General features: G+C 50.3%; 1 protein-coding gene across 2 annotated transcripts in view; it reads left to right on the top strand.

Moving 5' to 3' along the window:
• Nucleotides 1-15,980, top strand: part of LOC148473144 (Golgi pH regulator) — a 56,461-nt gene that overhangs the window by 25,996 nt on the left and 14,485 nt on the right. For both annotated transcript variants that reach the window (XM_088460039.1, XM_088460038.1), the window contains exons 7-9: nucleotides 144-232; nucleotides 1,716-1,808; nucleotides 9,501-9,596. In XM_088460039.1, coding sequence (XP_088316165.1) covers nucleotides 144-232; nucleotides 1,716-1,808; nucleotides 9,501-9,596 — 278 coding nt within the window. The remainder of the gene's footprint in view (nucleotides 1-143; nucleotides 233-1,715; nucleotides 1,809-9,500; nucleotides 9,597-15,980) is intronic.

The following is a 15,980-nucleotide window of genomic DNA, read 5'->3' as shown; positions in this document are numbered from 1 at the left end:
TCCATTTAACCATTACAATTCCTGTGCGATAACGTATTTATTTACAACGTGGCAGCTCACAGTACGGCTCAGGAGATTGCTTTTCCCGGAACACCTTGTAGTACGGGGAATTACTTGGTCAGTTTCCTTCACTCCTCTCTCAGACCTGTCTCAGATCCAGCAGGAGGTGGACGCCCTGGAAGAACTGAGCCGCCAGCTGTTCCTGGAAACTGCCGATCTTCACGCCACCAAGGTAAGGTCCGCCTTGCCGAAACCTTATACCACAGTTACGATTGAGGATATGCAATGCGCTCCGCAGTCTTTGTGTTTCAGGTTAGCATCACCAGAATTTGTATACTCTACTGCAGGTCTAAATATAGATCATTTCACACTTTTAGCTGCTTATAAACTTTTCAGTACCTGGATCTCTGCCGTTAACTGGGTTAGGTAAGACGGACTAAGCTGGCCGTTCACTGCACGATTACCGTGCAAACTAGCCAACTAAATGACTGTTTTGAATGATCATTGTTCAGTGTTTGGCACTGAGTGATGATCGTTCACAGCCTGAAAACAGCTGAAATTAATCTGCATCGTTTGGTCATCAAACCTGTCCGATCAACCTGTCCGTTGTTCAGCCAACTTCAGGCGTTGGAGATGGTCTCCTTACATCGTGTAATAGTGTATGGAGGCACTCTAACTATTGGGCAGTAGTCTCCTCCCCGGCCCTGTCAGCTGGTCTCCTGCACGATCAGTGTATGGGCCGCTTTAAAAAACATACGTAGTTACTCATTGACTGTTCTTCACCTCTCGTAGGCTCTGTTAGCTCATGCCTTGTACACCGTTATACCATGTACTGGCTGAAGAAGATTAGGTGGTCTTCACCTCCCGTAGGCTGTACTGGACTCACGCCTTGTACACCGTTATACCATGTACTGGCTGAAGAAGATTAGGTGGTCTTCACCTCCCGTAGGCTGTACTGGACTCACGCCTTGTACACTATTATATCATGTACTGGCTGAAGAAGATTAGGTGGTCTTCACCTCCCATAGGCTGTACTGGACTCACGCCCTGTACACCGTTATACCATATACTGGCTGAAGAAGATTAGGTGGTCTTCACCTCCCATAGGCTGTACTGGACTCACGCCTTGTACACCATTATACCATATACTGGCTGAAGGTTAGGTGGTCTTCACCTCCCGTAGGCTGTACTGGATCACGCCTTGTACAGGGTTACACCATATACTGGCTGAAGACGATTAGGTGGTCTTCACCTCCCGTAGGCTGTACTGGATCACGCCTTGTACACCATTACACCATATACTGGCTGAAGAAGATTAGGTGGTCTTCACCTCCCGTAGGCTGTACTGGACTCACGCCTTGTACACCGTTATACCATATACTGGCTGAAGAAGATTAGGTGGTCTTCACCTCCCGTAGGCTGTACTGAACTCACGCCTTGTACACCGTTATACCATGTACTGGCTGAAGATGATAAGGTGTCTTCACCTCCCGTAGGCTGTACTAGACTCACGCCTTGTACACTGTTATATTATATACTGGAATTAGAGTATTAGAGTTTATTCTGAAAGACCACAGTTGCTCCATGCAGCTCTCACTGTGCTGCTCTCCCGGCTACAATATATATAGACCTGCTCCAACTGATAACAATCCGTGTCCTGCTGCTCTGTACTGTATGTGTGACAAGTCTCTTCTCTCTCTCTGTCTGTTTTCCAGGAGCGTATTGAATATTCTAAAACCTTCCAAGGAAAGTACTTCAATTTCCTGGGCTACTTCTTCTCCATATATTGCGTCTGGAAAATTTTCATGGTAAATGGATTAATATTATGTTGTAATATCAGACACCTAAGCTTGGATGAAACAGACTTTATTAATATATCTGTGCCCCATTACCACAATCCTTTCTCTAGTGCAGTGTTTTTCCAGTCTCGCTCCTCAAGCCACACTAGCAGTCCATGTTTTATGGATATCCATGCTTGAGCACAGTTTCTTCCATCAAAATAACTGAGGGCCTGATTCACTACCGATCTCAATTGCGATTATGCACGCAATTGGCTGATTGTTGCGTTCTGCGCATGTGTGTGCATCGCGGTGTGCGTGCGTGAAGGCTCCACTGCGAACGCAGTGACTACGCAGACCCATCGCAGAGTGATTGACAGGAAATGTTGTTTGGGGTGGTGGTCGGCGAAAAGAGTGCCAGGTCATTTGAACGCTGCATAAATTAGCCACTCCGATGCCATACGCAGCTTGTTCTTTCTACTTCAGGGTCCATAGGGGGTCCACAGGGTTGACCTTGGGGTTATAGCTGGAACAGGATCCATGGGCACCACACAGTTAAGCTTTTAGCTCCCAGGATGCACTTGGGTCCTCTATACCCCGCCCCCGAGCCACAGGCACCTCAGTGTAAGCTGGTGCCCAGCCGGAGTCGGTCACCGCGCAGGGGGGCTGCAGGAGCAGCCCCCAGAAGCTTTTTATTTTAAGTTAAATTTTATTTATTTTTAATCTTTTTACTACAGACGGCAGCGAAGGGCTGTCTGTACAGACGCCCACGCTGCCGCTCTGATCCCCGACTGGCGCCGCGACGCCAGTACTGATCTGGGGATCGCGGCGGGAGGGCAGAGTCCGTACTAGCCGGACTCTGTCTACCTCCCAGGACTGCTGCCGGAGTCGCCGGGGATTCAGGTAAGCCGCGCGTCGCTGGCTAGCGGCGGCGCGCGGAATGCCTTAAATGCAGTCCTTTAGCCTCCGGTCCGGGGGACAGACCGGAGGCTGCTGGCAGTGGCGGCGGGCCCCCCCATAACCCGTGGGACCACTAGACCACCAGGGATAACCGGCAAGCGGGAAGCCAGCATCCCTGGGGTTATGGCCAGCCAGGGGAGGAAGCCTTCCCTGTCAGCGGCTCCTCCCCTCAGCTCAGCGCGCCTTTCAGCACGCAGTCTGGCGTTGCTGAGCTGCAGATTCCTCGGCCACTCCTCCTCTGAGGTCTCCAGCGGCCATTTTCCCAGTGGCAGCGCAGATCTCAGGGAGCACGCGGACCGGTCCCCCTGTGTACCTCTCCCCTGATTAAGGACAGCGCACACAGCACTATAGCCCTCCCAGACACTGAATCTGGGCAGGTTGATTGTAGTGTAAAGGTGCAGTGAGTATATCTTCCTGCATGGTATGTGACTTTTTGCTAGTGCTGCCTGTCTGTGCTTATTTTCCGCTTACTGTCAGCTTATACCTATCCCTTTACTTCTCCTACAAGCCCTGCAGGTGTGTGGGGGAGGGGCGTTTCTACTGACCTCACTTATATAGATCACGTATTTGTGAGGTCCGTCACATACAGTTGTGTGCTACTCAGTGCCATATTGTGGGCTGTTGTTCAGCACACCGGTGAGTGCGTTTTACTTCTACCCTGGTGCCAGATATATAATATATTCTGTCATGTCAGACGAGGAGGTTGAGCGCTCAGTGGCTCCGGTGTTGGCCTCCTGCGGACGCTGTTCTGCAGGAGTAGATAGGGAGGATTTGTCACAGGATGGCCTGTGTAGTCGATGCCAGGTGGCTCCTGGCCCATCCAGACCTTCTCTGGCGCAGGAACCACCGTGGGCGATGTTTTCTCAAGTGCTGGTGTCTATTGCGGACCGTCTGTCGGTCCCGACTGCTCTCCCTACTAGGGCGGTGCCCCAGCCGACCATCCCCCATTCCCCGGGTGTCCCGCAGTTATTGCGGAGTCCTCCTGGGTCTCAATCAGTTGGTCCCTATGCGGGGTTGCCTATGTATATACAGGCTTCCCCTGTGCCGCAGCAGCCTGTGGTACCTTTTCAGGCCCCTATGGCGACGCCTCCACCATGGGTGGATGTGCTCTCCAACTCCGTGCAAAATTTGGCGGCCGCTTCCTCGGCTTTTCAGTCAATGTTGCAGACTGACATGCCTTCTAGGATTTCTAAACGCCCACTCATGACACGGGCTGCTCAGGTATCGGACTCAGAGGGTTCCTCAGATGATGGGGAGGTCCCTGATGACACTGACTCGGACGCCTCGGTCCAGGAAATGGATACCAAGTCGTCCATTAATGTGCGAGCACTAGTTAGGGCGGTGCGAGCTATTCTTCTTATAGAGGATGAGGCACCGGTTCCTAGGTCGAAGTTTCCTAGTTTAAAAAAAAAAACTAAGGTGGCTTCTGCGGTGTTTCCCCTGTCGGATCAGTTGACGGATCATATGGCGGTAGCTTGGCAGGCGCCCAGTAAGAGATTCCTTCCTCAGAAGCGGTTGGCTTCTAATTACCCCTTCCCTGAGGCACATTGTAAAAAATGGGAAACTCCACCGGCGGTGGATTCCCATGTCACCCGTTTAACTCGGGGCGCCACCTTACCATTACCGTCGATATCCTCGCTGAAGGATCCCACGGACAGGAAAGTTGAGACTTGCTTAAAGTCTATTTACTCCCTCTCCGGGGCGGTGGCCCGACCGTCCATGGCCATTTCCTGGGTGGCCAAGGCCATTGAGGGGTGGGCCAATGCATTGGAAGATACCTTCCCGGACGACGCTCCGGATGTCCAGCGGGCGTTGTTGGGACAAATGAGGGACGCCGCTTCTTACATTGGAGAAGCTTCTTTAGATGCTAGTCTGCTGACCTCGCGGGTATCGGCTGCAGCGGTGTCTGCCCGCCGATCCTTATGGTTGCAGTCCTGGAGAGCGGACTCTGATTCAAAGAAAGGTCTGGAGGCCTTACCTTTCAATGGGGAATTACTATTTGGTCCGGACTTGGACAAAATAGTGGACACCCTGGCTAAATCCAAGTCGGCCTTCCTCCCTTCGGCGGCACTGCCTGCTAAGGTTCGGAGTTCGGCTTTTCGTTCCTTTCGGGTTCAGGGTAAGGCGAAAGGTCAGTCCTTCCCGAGACAGTCTGCGAGTAAGACGGCCTCTAAACCCAAGAAGCAAGCCTGGAGTGCTCGGCGCCCTTCTTCCAAGCAGGAAGATAAACCTGCGGCCTGATGGGACGGGCCTCCCTCTGGGGGACCTCAGAGTGGGAGGCCGACTTCTTCTATTTGCCCAGTGCTGGCACAATACCACCACGGATGCCTGGGTTCGAGAAGTGGTCTCCCAGGGGTACGCCCTGTCTTTTCGGCACAGACCACCCCACCAGTTTTTCTGCACAAGTCCTTCTCAGAACAAGACCAAGGCGTTACAGGTTCAGGAGGCTATAGAGTCCTTGCTGAAAGCAGGGGTCATTGTTCCCGTTCCTCTATCACAACGAGGGACGGGGTATTATTCGTCTCTGTTTCTGGTGCAGAAACCCAATGGTTCTCATCGCCCTATCCTCAACTTGAAGTCTCTGAACAAATTCCTCAGAGTTCCCAAGTTCAGGATGGAAACGTTACGTTCCATCATTCTGGCGATGGAACCGGGGGATTACATGGTGTCCCTGGACATCCAGGACGCCTACCTCCATGTTCCGATAGCATCTTCACACCAGCGGTATCTGAGGTTCGCTATCCTTCAACACCACTATCAGTTCCGGGCGCTACCCTTTGGTCTCTCCACGGCACCGAGGGTGTTCACGAAGATTATGGCGGTCATGGCCGCACATTTTCGGAACCAGAATGTACGGCTGCTGCCGTACCTGGACGACCTCCTGTTGCTGGCGAGCTCCCCGGAGGTACTGCTTCAACATCTCCACCTGACGATCGCTTGCCTGCAAGCACACGGGTGGTTGATAAATTGGAAAAAGTCCTCTCTGATTCCATCACAGCGGATGGTTCATTTGGGAGCCCTGCTGGATTCGCGTCAGCAAAGGATCTTCCTGACTCCGGAGAAGGTCGCCTCACTACAGCTGCGGATACGCAGTTGCCTGAGCCGTTGCCGCCTGTCGGTCCATTCGGCTATGAGAGTTCTGGGGTCCATGGTGTCGACATTCGACATGGTGGAATTTGCCCAGTTCCATTCCCGGCCCCTGCAGGGGCTGATTCTATCAGAATGGAACGGGTTACCTCACCGGATCCGCTCTCAGGTGCTGGTGTTGTCTCCGGACGTTCGGCTATCTTTGGCTTGGTGGCTTCAGACAGCTCATCTGGTCGAGGGGCGCCCATTTTGGATCCCGGACTGGGTCCTGCTCACGACGGATGCCAGTCTCCGGGGTTGGGGGGCAGTGACCGGCTCTTTGTCGCTTCAGGGTCGTTGGTCAGCGGAAGAAGCACTTCTCCCCATCAACATCCTGGAACTGCGGGCAGTATACAAGGCCCTGCAGTCGTCCGGCCCCGCTCTTCACGGAAGGGCGGTACAGGTGCAGTCCGACAACGCCACCACGGTGGCGTATATCGATCACCAAGGCGGAACTCGCAGTCAGGCAGCGATGTCGGAGGTGTCTCGTATCCTGTCTTGGGCGGAGGGTCACATTCCAGCGATCTCGGCGGTCTTCATCCCCGGAGTCCTCAATTGGGAGGCGGACTTCCTCAGCCGTCACGACGTGCATCCCGGGGAATGGTCGCTTCACCCAGAGGTGTTTCAGCTACTCGTGGACAGGTGGGGACTGCCGGAGCTGGACTTGATGGCCTCCCGTCACAATCACAAGTTGCCCGTTTACGGGTCAAGGACAAGAGACGCAGGTGCAAGTCTGGTGGACGCGCTGTCGGTGACATGGACGTTTCACCTGGCGTATCTGTTTCCTCCGATATCCCTGCTTCCTCGGGTTCTGCGGAAATTCAAGCAGGACGGCGGCATGCTCGTGCTGGTAGCTCCGGCGTGGCCCAGACGTCCTTGGTACTCCGATCTGAGGAGCCTCTCCATCGACGCTCCGTACCTTCTTCCTCAACGTCGGGACCTGTTGTCTCAGGGGCCCTGCCTTTACCCGGATCTGGGTCGGCTGTCTTTGACGGCGTGGCTCTTGAGACAGCCGTCTTGAGGTCTCGGGGCTTCTCCAGTTCGGTTATTGGTACGATGCTCAGGGCACGCAAGCCTGCTTCAGCACGGATTTATCACAGAGTGTGGCACACTTACTTTCAGTGGTGTGAGTCCAGACTTTATGATCCTCAGGTGTTCCGAGTTTCTAGGATCTTGGAATTTCTTCAGTCAGGATTGGATCTCGGCTTACGCCTTGCATCTCTGAAGGTTCATGTGTCCGCCTTGTCCGTGTGGTTTCAACGGCGGATTGCAATACTACCAGACGTTCACACCTTTTTCCAAGGTGTTCTCAGGATCCAGCCTCCCTTTGTGCCTCCTGTGGCTCCTTGGGACTTGGCGGTGGTGCTACGGGTCCTGCAGGGTCCTCCGTTTGAGCCTCTTGAGGCGGTGGAGCTCAAGTGGCTGACATTTAAGACGGTTTTTCTCCTGGCAATTGCTTCGGCCAGGAGGGTGTCTGAATTGGGGGCGCTTTCCTGTCGCCCTCCTTTCCTGATTTTTCACCAGGACAGAGCGGTGCTCCGCACTCGTCCTGAGTTTTTGCCCAAAGTGGTCTCGAAGTTCCATATTAATCAGGAACTTGTTGTGCCAGCTTTTCAGTCCCCTGATCTTTCAGCTGGTGAGACTTCCTTAGATGTGGTCCGGGCGCTTAGAATTTATGTAGACTGGACGGCTTCGGTTAGGAAGTCTGATTCCTTGTTTATCCTCTTTGGTTTTCACAAGAGGGGTTGGCCTGCCAACAAACAAACGTTAGCCCGTTGGCTTCGTTCCGTTATTTGTGAGGCTTATGCACAGGAGGGCTTACCTGTGCCAGCCTCTGTTAAGGCTCATTCCACTCGTTCTGTGGGTCCCTCTTGGGCTGCTAGACGTGGCGCTTCTGCTGTTCAGCTGTGTAGGGCGGCCACTTGGTCTTCAATTCAAACGTTTTTGAGGTTCTATGCGTTTGACACCTTTGCCTCTCAGGATGCATCCTTTGGGCGCCGGGTACTCCTTTCAGCACAGGAGCGTCCCCGCCCTTAGTTGTACTGCTTTGGGACATCCCCAAGGTCAACCCTGTGGACCCCCTATGGACCCTGAAGTAGAAAACAAGAGATATGGTAAGAACTTACCTTTGTTATCTCTGTTTCTACGAAGTCCATAGGGTCCACAGGGCGCCCGCCCTGACGCACCTGGCTTCAAATGGGCTGTGTGGCCGGTCACCGGTTTTCCGTCTCCTATTGCTGTGAGTATGGTTTCTTGTGTGTTCCAGTCTTCCTTCTCTCTGTTCCATATTCTCCTCCGGTCTAGGCTGCTTACCAACTGAGGTGCCTGTGGCTCGGGGGCGGGGTATAGAGGAGGACCCAAGTGCATCCTGGGAGCTAAAAGCTTAACTCTGTGGTGCCCATGGATCCTGTTCCAGCTATAACCCCAAGGTCAACCCTGTGGACCCTATGGACTTCGTAGAAACAGAGATAACAAAGGTAAGTTCTTACCATATCTCTTGTTTTCACTGCGTGCGATGAGGTTAGCAATTCCTGAGTAAGGTCAGAGCTTGTGCAAGTGTGCGTGAGGCTGCGATGGTACTCCATGTTACCGATGGTTTCGCAGACTGGCTAAGTATTACGGATGTGTGTAAGGTAAAGGGGGCGTCCTTATGTTAGGCTGCGACAGCATTGCGATAGCAATCATTAGCATACTATCGCAGTGAGACTGTGTGCGTAATCGCTATTGCAATCCTTACTGAGTCAGGCCCTGAGTTAACTAATTAAGTCACCGCGCTCAAGTTTGGCTATCCTTAAAACCTGGACTGTTATGGTGCCCATCCACTAGTAGATGCGGGGACGATGGCACGATTACGACAACGTAATTGTGCCATCGTCCCCCTAGGGATGAAGTGCATACACTGAACATTCAGCCGTTCAATCATCCCCGAACATGGTAACCTGACGGCGGTCGTCAGGTTGACCGTCATGTGTCGGGCGATGATAGATGTTAAAAACGACCAGCGGGCACGCGCATCGCTGGTCGTTTTTAACATTTAATTGCCCGATTTGCAGGCGATTACTGAGCGATTACACGATTGCGATGTAGATGGGCACCATTAGTGTGCCTTGCGGTTGGGAAGCGCTGCCCTAGATAGTAGATGGATGGTGCAGTTTGGACATTGAGGGCCTGATTCAGAGATTTACACCAGCCCGATGGCTAGCGCACATCTCCCATTGTGAATGGTCTGCGCATGCACAGAGCGGGTCCTGCGATCTCACCCGCAGACCCTCCCAAGCTGCAGCATGATTGGCATGCCGCAGCGTTTTCTGCGGCAGGGTGGGGGCATGGCCCCTGTTTTCCAGGAAGAACGCGGCCAGGGTCTGTGTCGGTGGACGCATATTTGCAGGGCCCTGTCAGGCTGGCAGTGATTGCGATGGTGATTCCAGGCTCGGTATGTAGATGCAGCGAGGAGGTGTCTTGTTACTTGGACACCCCCTGCTGCATCAGGATGTTAGATGTGGGAATTGTACAGCCGCCTGTGTGCTGCGCTGCCGTCCCGTCCATCTCTATATCAGGCCCCGAGTTCCCTGCAGATTTATGTGTTCTATAAATCCTCTACACAGAATCGTTGCCTGTTTCCTTCTTTCCTTCCAGGCTACAATCAACATCGTGTTTGACCGAGTCGGAAAGACGGATCCTGTCACTAGAGGGATTGAGATCACCGTGAATTACCTGGGCATACAGTTCGACGTAAGGGCATATTGTCTTTCGTCTATGTGCATTTCATTAATACGCTTCTAACATGGGCATGACGATACGATATAATAGTAATAACACAACAATCTCTGTACACGCTGGACATCGCTTTGATGGGATATAATACTGGAAGAAATGTTTATTTAAAAAAAAAAGTACATCTATTGGATTGATGGTATCACCTGAGACCAGTGACTGTACAAACACAATACATCTATTTGTCTAAACACAATTCCTTACATAGCATTCCCTGGAGATGGCAAAACGAGTGGGACCTAATCATTCCTCTAGTAGTGAAAATAGAGTGGTAGTTCCTCTTTAAATCTTATTTACAGATCAGCAAAGTGTATACTGTAATAACCTTATGTACACAGCACTGTAATCGGGCATTAGTGATCTAATCAGACAGCAATATCTCTGCAGTACTGTTACTGCTCCTGTAATATAATAAATAATTTGCCTTGTACTGAAGATAATATGGGTGTTATACGTCACCTGAAGTCCGTACTGTGTATACCAGTGTCAGCCCATAGGCATCTGTGTATAGACGTGTCAGCCCGAAGGCATCTGTGTATAGAAGTGTCAGCCCATAGGTATCTGTGTATAGAAGTGTCAGCCCGTAGGCATCTGTGTATAGACGTGTCAGCCTGTAGGCATCTGTATATAGAAGTGTCAGCCCGTAGACATCTGTGTATAGAAGTGTCAGCCCATAGGCATCTGTGTATAGAAGTGTCAGCCCGTAGGTATCTGTGTATAGAAGTGTCAGCCTGTAGGTATCTGTGTATAGAAGTGTCAGCCTGTAGGTATCTGTGTATAGAAGTGTCAGCCTGTAGGCATCTGTATATAGAAGTGTCAGCCCGTAGGCATCTGTGTATAGAAGTGTCAGCCCGTAGGCATCTGTGTATAGAAGTGTCAACCTGTAGGCATCTGTGTATAGAAGTGTCAGCCCGTAGGCATCTGTGTATAGAAGTGTCAGCCCGTAGGCATCTGTGTATAGAAGTGTCAGCCTGTAGCATCTGTGTATAGAAGTGTCAGCCTGTAGGCATCTGTGTATAGAAGTGTCAGCCTGTAGGCATCTGTGTATAGAAGTGTCAGCCTGTAGCATCTGTGTATAGAAGTGTCAGCCTGTAGGCATCTGTGTATAGAAGTGTCAGCCTGTAGGCATCTGTGTATACAAGTGTCAGCCTGTAGCATCTGTGTATAGAAGTGTCAGCCCGTAGACATCTGTGTATAGAAGTGTCAGCCCATAGGCATCTGTGTATAGAAGTGTCAGCCCGTAGGTATCTGTGTATAGAAGTGTCAGCCTGTAGGTATCTGTGTATAGAAGTGTCAGCCTGTAGGTATCTGTGTATAGAAGTGTCAGCCTGTAGGCATCTGTGTATAGAAGTGTCAGCCCGTAGGCATCTGTGTATAGACGTGTCAGCCCGTAGGCATCTGTGTATACAAGTGTCAGCCTGTAGCATCTGTGTATAGAAGTGTCAGCCCGTAGGCATCTGTGTATAGACGTGTCAGCATGTAGCATCTGTGTATAGAAGTGTCAGCCTGTAGGTATCTGTGTATAGAAGTGTCAGCCTGTAGCATCTGTGTATAGAAGTGTCAGCCTGTAGGTATCTGTGTATAGAAGTGTCAGCCTGTAGGCATCTGTATATAGAAGTGTCAGCCCGTAGGCATCTGTGTATAGAAGTGTCAGCCCGTAGGCATCTGTGTATAGAAGTGTCAGCCCGTAGGCATCTGTGTATAGAAGTGTCAGCCTGTAGCATCCGTGTATAGAAGTGTCAGCCTGTAGCATCTGTGTATAGAAGTGTCAGCCTGTAGCATCTGTGTATAGAAGTGTCAGCCTGTAGGCATCTGTGTATAGAAGTGTCAGCCTGTAGGCATCTGTGTATACAAGTGTCAGCCTGTAGCATCTGTGTATAGAAGTGTCAGCCCGTAGGCATCTGTGTATAGAAGTGTCAGCCTGTAGGCATCTGTGTATACAAGTGTCAGCCTGTAGCATCTGTGTATAGAAGTGTCAGCCCGTAGGCATCTGTGTATAGACGTGTCAGCCCGTAGGCATCTGTGTATACAAGTGTCAGCCTGTAGCATCTGTGTATAGAAGTGTCAGCCCGTAGGCATCTGTGTATAGACGTGTCAGCATGTAGCATCTGTGTATAGAAGTGTCAGCCCGTAGGCATCTGTGTATAGAAGTGTCAGCCTGTAGCATCTGTGTATAGAAGTGTCAGCCCGTAGGCATCTGTGTATAGAAGTGTCAGCCTGTAGGCATCTGTGTATAGAAGTGTCAGCCTGTAGCATCTGTGTATAGAAGTGTCAGCCTGTAGGTATCTGTGTATAGACGTGTCAGCCTGTAGGCATCTGTGTATAGAAATGTCAGCCCGTAGGCATCTGTGTATAGAAGTGTCAGCCCGTAGGCATCTGTGTATATAGAAGTGTCAGCCTGTAGCATCTGTGTATAGAAGTGTCAGCCCGTAGGAATCTGTGTATAGAAGTGTCAGCCTGTAGCATCTGTGTATAGAAGTGTCAGCCCGTAGGTATCTGTGTATAGAAGTGTCAGCCTGTAGGTATCTGTGTATAGACGTGTCAGCCCGTAAGCATCTGTGTATAGAAGTGTCAGCCCGTAGGCATCTGTGTATAGAAGTGTCAGCCCGTAGGCATCTGTGTATAGAAGTGTCAGCCTGTAGGTATCTGTGTATAGAAGTGTCAGCCTGTAGCATCTGTGTATAGAAGTGTCAGCCCGTTGGCATCTGTGTATAGAAGTGTCAGCCTGTAGCATCTGTGTATAGAAGTGTCAGCCCGTAGGCATCTGTGTATAGAAGTGTCAGCCCATAGGCATCTGTGTATAGAAGTGTCAGCCCGTAGGCATCTGTGTATAGAAGTGTCAGCCCATAGGCATCTGTGTATAGAAGTGTCAGCCCGTAGGCATCTGTGTATAGAAGTGTCAGCCCGTAGGCATCTGTGTATAGAAGTGTCAACCTGTAGGCATCTGTGTATAGACGTGTCAGCCTGTAGGCATCTGTGTATAGACGTGTCAGCCTGTAGCATCTGTGTATAGAAGTGTCAGCCTGTAGGCATCTGTGTATAGAAGTGTCAGCCTGTAGGCATCTGTGTATAGACGTGTCAGCCTGTAGGCATCTGTGTATAGACGTGTCAGCCTGTAGCATCTGTGTATAGAAGTGTCAGCCTGTAGTGTCAGCCCGTAGGCATCTGTGTATAGAAGTGTCAGCCTGTAGGCATCTGTGTATAGAAGTGTCAGCCCGTAGGCATCTGTATATAGAAGTGTCAGCCTGTAGGTATCTGTGTATAGAAGTGTCAGCCTGTAGCATCTGTGTATAGAAGTGTCAGCCCGTAGGCATCTGTGTATAGACGTGTCAGCCTGTAGGCATCTGTGTATAGACGTGTCAGCCCGTAGGCATCTGTGTATAGACGTGTCAGCCTGTAGGCATCTGTGTATAGACGTGTCAGCCTGTAGCATCTGTGTATAGAAGTGTCAGCCTGTAGTGTCAGCCCGTAGGCATCTGTGTATAGACGTGTCAGCCTGTAGCATCTGTATATAGAAGTGTCAGCCTGTAGGTATCTGTGTATAGAAGTGTCAGCCTGTAGCATCTGTGTATAGAAGTGTCAGCCCGTAGGCATCTGTGTATAGAAGTGTCAGCCCGTAGGTATCTGTGTATAGAAGTGTCAGCCCGTAGGCATCTGTGTATAGAAGTGTCAGCCCGTAGGCATCTGTGTATGGAAGTGTCAGCCTGTAGGTATCTGTGTATGGAAGTGTCAGCCTGTAGGTATCTGTGTATGGAAGTGTCAGCCTGTAGGTATCTGTGTATAGAAGTGTCAGCCCGTAGGCATCTGTGTATAGAAGTGTCAGCCCGTAGGTATCTGTGTATAGACGTGTCAGCCTGTAGCATCTGTGTATAGAAGTGTCAGCCCGTAGGCAACTGTGTATAGAAGTGTCAGCCCGTAGGCATCTGTGTATAGAAGTGTCAGCCCGTAGGCATCTGTGTATAGAAGTGTCAGCCCGTAGGCATCTGTGTATAGAAGTGTCAGCCCGTAGGCATCTGTGTATAGAAGTGTCAGCCCGTAGGTATCTGTGTATGGAAGTGTCAGCCTGTAGGTATCTGTGTATAGAAGTGTCAGCCCGTAGGCATCTGTGTATAGAAGTGTCAGCCCGTAGGCATCTGTGTATAGAAGTGTCAGCCCGTAGGCATCTGTGTATAGAAGTGTCAGCCCGTAGGCAACTGTGTATAGAAGTGTCAGCCCGTAGGCATCTGTGTATAGAAGTGTCAGCCCGTAGGCATCTGTGTATAGAAGTGTCAGCCCGTAGGCATCTGTGTATAGACGTGTCAGCCTGTAGGTATCTGTGTATAGAAGTGTCAGCCTTTAGCATCTGTGTATAGAAGTGTCAGCCTGTAGCATCTGTGTATAGAAGTGTCAGCCTGTAGGCATCTGTGTATAGAAGTGTCAACCTGTAGCATCTGTGTATAGAAGTGTCAACCTGTAGGCATCTGTGTATAGACGAGTCAGCCCGTAGGCATCTGTGTATAGAAGTGTCAGCCTGTAGGTATCTGTGTATAGAAGTGTCAGCCTGTAGCATCTGTGTATAGAAGTGTCAGCCTGTAGGTATCTGTGTATAGAAGTGTCAGCCTGTAGCATCTGTGTATAGAAGTGTCAGCCTGTAGGCATCTGTGTATAGAAGTGTCAGCCCGTAGGCATCTGTGTATAGAAGTGTCAGCCCGTAGGCATCTGTGTATAGAAGTGTCAGCCCGTAGGCATCTGTGTATAGAAGTGTCAGCCCGTAGGCATCTGTGTATAGAAGTGTCAGCCCGTAGGCATCTGTGTATAGAAGTGTCAGCCCGTAGGCATCTGTGTATAGAAGTGTCAGCCCGTAGGTATCTGTGTATAGAAGTGTCAGCCCGTAGGCATCTGTGTATAGAAGTGTCAGCCTGTTGCATCTGTGTATAGAAGTGTCAGCCTGTTGCATCTGTGTATAGAAGTGTCAGCCTGTAGCATCTGTGTATAGAAGTGTCAGCCTGTAGCATCTGTGTATAGAAGTGTCAGCCTGTAGCATCTGTGTATAGAAGTGTCAGCCTGTAGGTATCTGTGTATAGAAGTGTCAGCCTGTAGGCATCTGTGTATAGAAGTGTTAGCCTGTAAGCATCTGTGTATAGAAGTGTCAGCCTATAGGCATCTGTGTATAGAAGTGTCAGCCTGTGGGCATCTGTGTATAGAAGTGTCAGCCTGTAGGTATCTGTGTATAGACGTGTCAGCCTGTGGGCATCTGTGTATAGAAGTGTCAGCCTGTGGGTATCTGTGTATAGACGTGTCAGCCTGTAGGCATCTGTGTATAGAAGTGTCAGCCTGTAGGTATCTGTGTATAGAAGTGTCAGCCTGTAGCATCTGTGTATAGAAGTGTCAGCCTGTAGCATCTGTGTATAGAAGTGTCAGCCTGTAGGTATCTGTGTATAGAAGTGTCAGCCTGTAGGCATCTGTGTATAGAAGTGTCAGCCTGTAGGCATCTGTGTATAGAAGTGTCAGCCTGTAGCATCTGTGTATAGAAGTGTCAGCCTGTAGCATCTGTGTATAGAAGTGTCAGCCTGTAGGTATCTGTGTATAGAAGTGTCAGCCTGTAGGCATCTGTGTATAGACGTGTCAGCCTGTAGGCATCTGTGTATAGACGTGTCAGCCTGTAGGCATCTGTGTATAGAAGTGTCAGCCTATAGGCATCTGTGTATAGAAGTGTCAGCCTGTAGGTATCTGTGTATAGACGTGTCAGCCTGTGGGCATCTGTGTATAGAAGTGTCAGCCCGTAGGTATCTGTGTATAGAAGTGTCAGCCCGTAGGCATCTGTGTATAGAAGTGTCAGCCTGTTGCATCTGTGTATAGAAGTGTCAGCCTGTTGCATCTGTGTATAGAAGTGTCAGCCTGTAGCATCTGTGTATAGAAGTGTCAGCCTGTAGCATCTGTGTATAGAAGTGTCAGCCTGTAGCATCTGTGTATAGAAGTGTCAGCCTGTAGGTATCTGTGTATAGAAGTGTCAGCCTGTAGGCATCTGTGTATAGAAGTGTTAGCCTGTAAGCATCTGTGTATAGAAGTGTCAGCCTATAGGCATCTGTGTATAGAAGTGTCAGCCTGTGGGCATCTGTGTATAGAAGTGTCAGCCTGTAGGTATCTGTGTATAGATGTGTCAGCCTGTGGGCATCTGTGTATAGAATTGTCAGCCTGTGGGTATCTGTGTATAGACGTGTCAGCCTGTAGGCATCTGTGTATAGAAGTGTCAGCCTGTAGGTATCTGTGTATAGAAGTGTCAGCCTGTAGCATCTGTGTATAGAAGTGTCAGCCTGTAGCATCTGTGTATAGAAGTGTCAGCCTGTAGGTATCTGTGTATAG

The sequence above is a fragment of the Taudactylus pleione genome, unplaced genomic scaffold, assembly GCF_031769625.1.
Source record: "Taudactylus pleione unplaced genomic scaffold, aTauple2 ptg000963l, whole genome shotgun sequence".
NCBI lineage: Eukaryota > Metazoa > Chordata > Amphibia > Anura > Myobatrachidae > Taudactylus > Taudactylus pleione.
The sequence above is the reverse complement of the archived record's forward strand: the minus strand, read 5'-3'. Positions and strand labels throughout refer to the sequence as shown.